Genomic DNA, 7,516 nt, shown 5'->3' with positions numbered 1-7,516 from the left:
CCAAAAGGGCCACCACAGACACAGGAAACCAGAATGAACATTTTGGACAACCAGGTGTCAATTTTTCCCCCCCAACATTCCAGCATTTACAAAGAAAACCATTAATGTGGGGTTGTCTGAACAGGTAGTAAAATTACCTGGGAAATTTGTTCCAACCTAATTTAGATGCAGCAGTCTGTCTCACCAAACGTTCGTCATACAGATATGGGTTTTACGAGTCATCGGTGTTATTTCTTTTGTTAAGAACTTTAAAAAAAAAAAAAAAAAAAAAAAAATGAACACTGTGACCTTTAGGTTGTGCTGTTTGGGTTTCAGAGTCCTTACCTGAAAACCTGGCACAGCAGGCCACTCCTGCCTTTGGTTTCAGTTCTGCATGTTGGCTCTGGCTGCTGCAGTATTCAGCCAGTTCGACCATAAGGGGTTGTAACTTCTGCATATCCACTGTACAATTGGAAATGCAATGCGTAAAGCAAAGGTAGCAAGTACAGCACCAGTTCAAAACATTTTTAGCAAGTACTGATCGTGGTCAAAGGTTTTGAGTAAAGTAATGAGGTCTTCCGTGGTGTCAAAAGTCCCACGACATCCTTATTCGGTACCACTATTCCTGTTTGTACTCATATACACATGGACGCCACCCCCCCCCCCCCACCCCCCACTCCCCCACTCTTGATTTCGTTTTTACTTAACACACCTAAAATGTGTTGTAACCCGAAAGCAGTTTAAACCGATTACAAAATGTTTTAGGGCTTCTGCACCTTGACTGTCAATGTTCATTGCGAAGAACAAGCTGGGGTTCATCACTTCTGCAATGTGCAGTTGAAAAGTTTCGTTACGAGGTAGTTCAGCCGTCTTCCACCGATGAGGAAACGAACCGCCTGGGCCAAAAAAATGTAACGTGTATCAATGCGTAAACAGAAAGTACAACAGCAATCAAACTGCTTTACAAGCTTCTCTTGAAACCTGGGCTTCTGTATCAAATTACTCTTGTAAGCCATTGTTATCACTTAATAGAATAAGGAGTACCTACAATCTTCAAAAGTTATAAAACGTGATTCAACACCATCCAGTAGGAAGTTTCTGGAAGTGCAGGTCACTGAAAATCCTTAAGACTTTACACACCTGTGTGAGGAGTAGCTGGTGGTGCAGCCACTGGTGTTACAGCAATGTTGGCATTCTCTGCAACAGCCAGCTTTTCAGAGACCAGTATGCTGGCAATGCTCTGCTCCTTCCACCTCATCTCAATGCCAAATCCGCTATTGTTCTTGGACACCACTTGAACTTTAGGCTGAGTCCCCCTTGTGAGGGCTTGGAACCTCGCAATCGCATCCTTGGTCCAGTCTTTTTGTACAGGTTTAATACCTGAAATTATGACATCTTGCAAGTTAAACATTGTGAACTAATATATATATATATATAACGTTCTAAGTTAATACACTTTTTTTTAGATAAATAAAAATGTCTACACACAGTCAGACACTGGTTTGGTAAAAAAAAAAAAAAAAAAAACAAAAAAAAAAAAAAAGTACAGCTTATTAGAATTACAACAAAATGCAATTCAATCTGAAAGGTCTAAAGACAGTGCACACGGGTCCACATGTTAAATAAAGACCATGGAAACTGTTAATGAGGTAGATACCACTGTTACTTATTTCTTTACAAAAACTTTGTCCCAAATTGTACTTCTGTAACAGTCAAGAATAGCTCATTTTCTATATCCCTGCTGCATTTTGTATAAGAAACCGTAGTACCTGCTAGCCAGCACTTGACTGCTTGAAACGGATGCTTCAAATATTTCGCAACAATGGGACGAAGCTGGTCAGCTGCTAACTCACATATGTTTCCATAATCCACAAAGTAAACCTTTGCCTTCCCATTAGAGGCAACTTCCTTTACCATTGCACGGTACCAGTTACCATCACCTGCAGTAATTCAAGACACTATTGTTAGACAAGTCTTTTAATTTAAAGGATCACATATTTATTTTTCTGTAATTGACGACCGGTTTATTGTATACGCTATAGTCTTTATGGTCTGGTGTATGTAGATATTTACCTGGGAAAACGGCACAGCAAGGTTCTCCGACAGCAGGTGTGAATAGCTTGCTCTCTGCACGGCAGTACCGTGATAACTCCACAGTCAACTCATTCAGCGCCTGCAGATCTATAAAGATACCAGCAATACACTTTATATCATTCTCAAAACATTTGAAATGTCAGCAAAGGGATGTATAAACTTTCAAAAAATGTTGGCATTAAATGCATAGTCTGTGTTGCAATGTAAACACCACCTCTAGCAATGCAGCGCTGGCAGTAGAACTCCCCTGGGCTGTGCAATACACTGACTGCCACATCCACAGCTTGGTTATCAGGTAATCCAGCACTAGTCCAATCCAGTTTCTCTGGTAACGGCACAGTGGCTAACAAAACAAAAAGAAGAAAACATTTTAAAAAGCAAAATGTAAAAAATATATATTATTACACTGCAAGAACAAAGACCCTTACAAACTGGAGCATATTACTATTGACAGACATACTAATGCACTGTATATCACTGACACAGCTTCTTTAGAAATGGAGAGATTATTTTTAATTGAAACAAAAATTGCCACTTATTTGTTCCATTTCATCTCGCACTTACAAGCAGGGTCTTTAGATTTCACAACTGAATCAGCTTTGTGTTTTTTACTCTCCTCCTCCTCCTCGTCGGCAGCAGAAGCGTATCCTGTTGCTATGAGCAGTTCAGCAATACCAGCTTGTGGATCACTGTGCTCATCACACAGCTCAACCAGCGCTTTTCTTTCTTTCCGGCCCACCACTTTGGCTTGAAGAAATTTACTGCTCACAAGTTTCTTCAGAAGCGTATCCTTTTGCATGTAGCAGTTCAGCAATACCAGCTTTGTGGATCACTGTGCCATCACACAGCTCAACCACGCTTTTCTTTTCTTCCGGGCCCCCACTTTGGCTTGAAGAAATTACTGCTCACAAGTTCTTCATTATCAGAACAGCTTCTGGTTCCAACGCGACCAACTCGGCTTTTCCCTTGAGAAAAAAAATCCATTACTGGTATATGCGCAGAAAATAGAAAAATATTAAATTGGATTTCATTCTTATAGTAATTATGATGGAAGTCCAAATAGTTCCTCCTCTTAACACCCAAGCCAGTTTCATTCAGGTAGGTAGAAGAGATAACCATGTAACGTACCTAAAACCCCTGGGTAAACAGACAGACTTTCTTACACAAGCCGAAAGCTGTAACAATGCAGGGTATTTTAACATTCAAACACCAAGGCAATGTGCTTTATACAGACACTTAACCAAACTAACAAACCTGCCAGCGCACAAGGGATTGCCTGCATAGGTAACTGCAAAAACTTTTCAGAGACTGGACGAATCCGATCCACACTCAGCTCTTCACAATTTCCAAAATCAATGTATCCCACGCAAACCCTGTCCTTCGAGGTGTAGCTTAAAACAGTGGCCCTGTACCACTGGTTGTCCTCTAAGAAAGAAAGATTTGAAATAAATCTGAATTAAGCCTCAAACACATAATACACTGCAAAGTGCAGATGCTATCACTATACTGGCTTTAAGATAAATATGCAATGCTATTATTATTAATATAAAAAGGTGTCACTGAAGTGCCACTCCTCATGGGCCTCCAGTCAAGATCAGCAACTCAGGACCACCAAGATCCAAACCATCGAGCTCCTGGTCATGTGACTCCCCCTGTAACTGTACAGATGTGCATTTAAATAAATAGTGACCCCAAGGAGCAAATTACTAATTCGAAAAAAAAAAAAAAAAAAAAAAAAAAAACTTATACAAACCACTTCTATGCTGGCCCTTATGTTACCTGTAAACTGTGAACAGCAAGTGGTTCCTCGAGCAGGCCTGAAATCCACAGAAGCAGATGTTTGCAGACAATGTTCTCTTAGGCCTGCCTGCAGTTCCTGGATTAAACCTGTTAATTAAAAGTATTTTTAAACTATTTTATAATCTTAAAACACGATATATCTTTTAACCAAGCTTTATCTTAGAGCTATTAACAGACTTGCAGAAACTGAACCCCTCCAAAAGCAAAGAAATTTAAAAAAGAGAGTTTCTTGAACAGGCATACACTTCTTAACTATTGGGTAAGATCAGCAATAGATCCTGATACCAACGTGCATTCTGTAGCTGCTGAAGGATGAAATCATCCGGCGAAGTCACGTGTGTAACAACAGAAACAAACGTTTCATCAATGCAAAGGGTAATTGGCTCAGGAACCGGACTTTGGTTGTTCTCATTCCTTTCACGGACGTTGCTTTTATAGTTTTCTAAAGCCGTGTTCAAAATGGTATCTACAGTAAAACAAATGTAATCAAGTCTTAATGTCCAGCATTATTAAAAAAAGATACATTCTTAAATAAGCAGGAGCTTAGGAGCTGAAACTTACTGATATCACACTCAGCCTGGCTCTTCTTTGCATCTTCCTCCTTCGCTGCATATCCTTGTTCTATCAGATACCTGTCTAACTGTTTTCCTGTAACAAAGTTTAAAGACCTTGTTGTAGACATAGTACAAGAATCTTTGTTTCAAAGTCTTCACAAAAACATTTTGCTGTTGTTTACATGGTACAGACTTGCCCAATGGCTTTGCCCTATGCCTAGTTTGATCACAACTACAACATTTTACATACTTTAAGGAATCATATGGTCCATTTTAATTTGTTCCATCGGATAGTATGGTCCATGTAGATGGGCTATACAGAACTGTCCTTATTATACCAGTAAAACTATACAGAACTGACCTTATTATACCAGTAAAACTATATAGAACTGACCTTATTATACCAGTAAAAAACTATATAGAACTGGCCTTATTATACCAGTAAAACTAACACAGCTATCCTTATTATACCAGGTAAAACTAAATCAGCTATCCTTATGAGACCGGTAAACAACACAGATAGCCTTCTTAATCCAGGGAAACTGACAGAACTGTCCCCTTTATTATACCATAAAACTTACAGACTGACCTTATGATCACCCAGTAAACTAGTTTAGACACTTGGCCTTATATACCAGTAAAGGACTATACAGAACGTCCCTTTTATACCATAAAACTACTTACAGACGACCTATTAGACCATAACCACATATAGAATGACCTTATTATACCATACAAACTATATAGAACTGGCCTTATTATCCCATAACAATAACACAGCTATCCTTTATTATACCAGATAGACTAAATCGCTAATCCTTATATCCAGGTAAAACAACACAGTAGCCGTTATTATACCAGTAACCGTACAGAACTTTCTTATTATACCAGTAAAACTATAGCAGAACTGACCTTATTATCGCTAAAACTTATAGACTGACCTTACTCACCTTAAAAAACTATATGAACGGCCCTTATTATACCAGGTAAAACTAACACAGCTATCCTTATTATACCAGGTAAAACTAAATCAGCTATCCTTATTATACCAGGTAAAACTAACACAGATAGCCTTATTATACCAGTAAAACTATACAGAACTGACCTTATTATACCAGTAAAACTATACAGAACTGACCTTATTATACCAGTAAAACTATATAGAGCTGACCTTATTATACCAGTAAAACTATACAGAACTGTCCTTATTATACCAGTAAAACTAACAGAGCTGACCTTATTATACCAGGTAAAACTGTACAGAACTGTCATTATTATACCAGTAAAACTATACAGAACTGACCTTATTATACCAGTAAAACTATACAGAACTGTCCTTATTATACCAGTAAAACTATACAGAGCTGACCTTATTATACCAGTAAAACTATACAGAACTGTCCTTATTATACCAGTAAAACTATACAGAACTGATAGCCTTATTATACCAGTAAAACTAATACAGAACTGTCCTTATTATACCAGTAAAACTATACAGAACTGACCTTATTATACCAGTAAAACTATACAGAACTGACCTTATTATACCAGTAAAAAACTATATAGAACTGGCCTTATTATACCAGTAAAACTAACACAGCTATCCTTATTATACCAGATAAAACTAAATCAGCTATCCTTATTATACCAGGTAAAACTAACACAGCTATCCTTATTATACCAGATAAAACTAAATCAGCTATCCTTATTGTACCAGTAAAACTATAGAGAGCTGTCCTTATTGTACCAGTAAAACTATACAGAATTGACAGTATTATACCAGTAAAACTAACACAGCTATCCTTAGTATACCAGTAAAACTAACACATATATCCTTATTATAGCAGTAAAACTATACAAAATCAACCTTATTATACCAGTAAAGCTAACACAGCTATCATTATTATACCAGGTAAAACTAACACAGCTATCCTTATTATACCAGGTAAAACTAACACAGCTGCCCTTATTACACCAGTAAAACTATTCAGAACTGCTCTCATCAGGAGATCTAGCAGGTAAAGTCATCCAGTGCGGATGAGTTCTTAGTGATCCTTGAAGTTACAGCCCGCTCCGCATTGTGCCCAGCTGAACGTGTATTCAGAGTAACCCTACAGGAATCCCATGTGCAACTCCATTTATTTCTGTTTCTTCTCCTAGAACCTGTCAGTCAGAGTGCAGGAGTCTTTGGCGAAGGCAAATGCTGTTGCCATGGAGACGTTCTCATCGATGAAGACAGTGCGCAGCTTTGCTAACGAGGAGGGCGAGGCAGAGCGATACCGAGACAAACTGGAGGAGACGTACCGGCTCAACAAGATAGAGGCTGCTGCCTACGCTGCCTCCTCCTGGACAAACAGTGTACGTGACAGAGAGAGTGTGAACCTGTCTGCAACACAGAACCCCATCTCTAACACAGAGACCCAGCCCCATCTCTAACACAGAGACCCAGCCCCATCTCTAACACAGAGACCCAGCCCCATCTCTAACACAGAGACCCAGCCCCATCTCTAACACAGACCCCCAGCCCCATCTCTAACACAGAGACCCAGCCCCATCTCTAACACAGAGACCCAGCCCCATCTCTAACACAGAGACCCAGCCCCATCTCTAACACAGAGACCCAGCCCCATCTCTAACACAGAGACCCAGCCCCATCTCTAACACAGAGACCCAGCCCCATCTCTAACACAGACCCCCAGCCCCATCTCTAACACATAGACCCAGCCCCATCTCTAACACAGAGACCCAGCCCCATCTCTAACACAGACCCCCAGCCCCATCTCTAACACATAGACCCAGCCCCATCTCTAACACAAAGACCCAGCCCCATCTCTAACATAGAGACCCAGCCCCATCTGTAACACTGTAACCCAGCCCATTGTAGTTTCTGTATTCAGTGTTGTGTCCTTGTTTTAGATCTCCAGCCTGGCTCTGGTCTCTATGCTGTATCAGTCTGTATAGTGTCTGTATTCAGCGCTGTGTCCTTGTTTCAGCTCTCCAGCCTGGTTCTAAAGGTCTCTATGCTGTATGAGTCTGTATAGTGCCTGTATTCAGTGCTGTGTCCTTGTTTCAGCTCTCCAGCCTGGCTC

The 7,516-nt window shown here is 39.9% G+C and overlaps 1 protein-coding gene across 1 annotated transcript; it reads right to left on the bottom strand.

Moving 5' to 3' along the window:
- Positions 1 to 324: 324 nt before the first annotated feature.
- LOC121310250 (tudor domain-containing protein 1-like) lies at positions 325 to 4,555 on the bottom strand (the record flags this gene model as incomplete). Its single annotated transcript, XM_041243551.1, has 11 exons — positions 4,435 to 4,555; positions 4,163 to 4,339; positions 3,853 to 3,960; positions 3,332 to 3,498; positions 2,638 to 2,893; positions 2,288 to 2,416; positions 2,053 to 2,160; positions 1,749 to 1,919; positions 1,120 to 1,359; positions 756 to 875; positions 325 to 441 (listed from the first exon to the last, which is right to left on the bottom strand). Coding segments are annotated over exons 1-11 (1,714 nt in total), but the record flags the coding sequence as incomplete, so codon positions are not given.
- Between the last annotated feature and the right edge of the window lie 2,961 nt (positions 4,556 to 7,516).

The sequence above is a fragment of the Polyodon spathula genome, unplaced genomic scaffold (genome assembly GCF_017654505.1).
Source record: "Polyodon spathula isolate WHYD16114869_AA unplaced genomic scaffold, ASM1765450v1 scaffolds_1915, whole genome shotgun sequence".
Classification (NCBI taxonomy): Eukaryota; Metazoa; Chordata; class Actinopteri; order Acipenseriformes; family Polyodontidae; genus Polyodon; species Polyodon spathula.
Note: the sequence above shows the minus strand (reverse complement) of the source record. Positions and strands in the feature narration are given on the sequence as shown.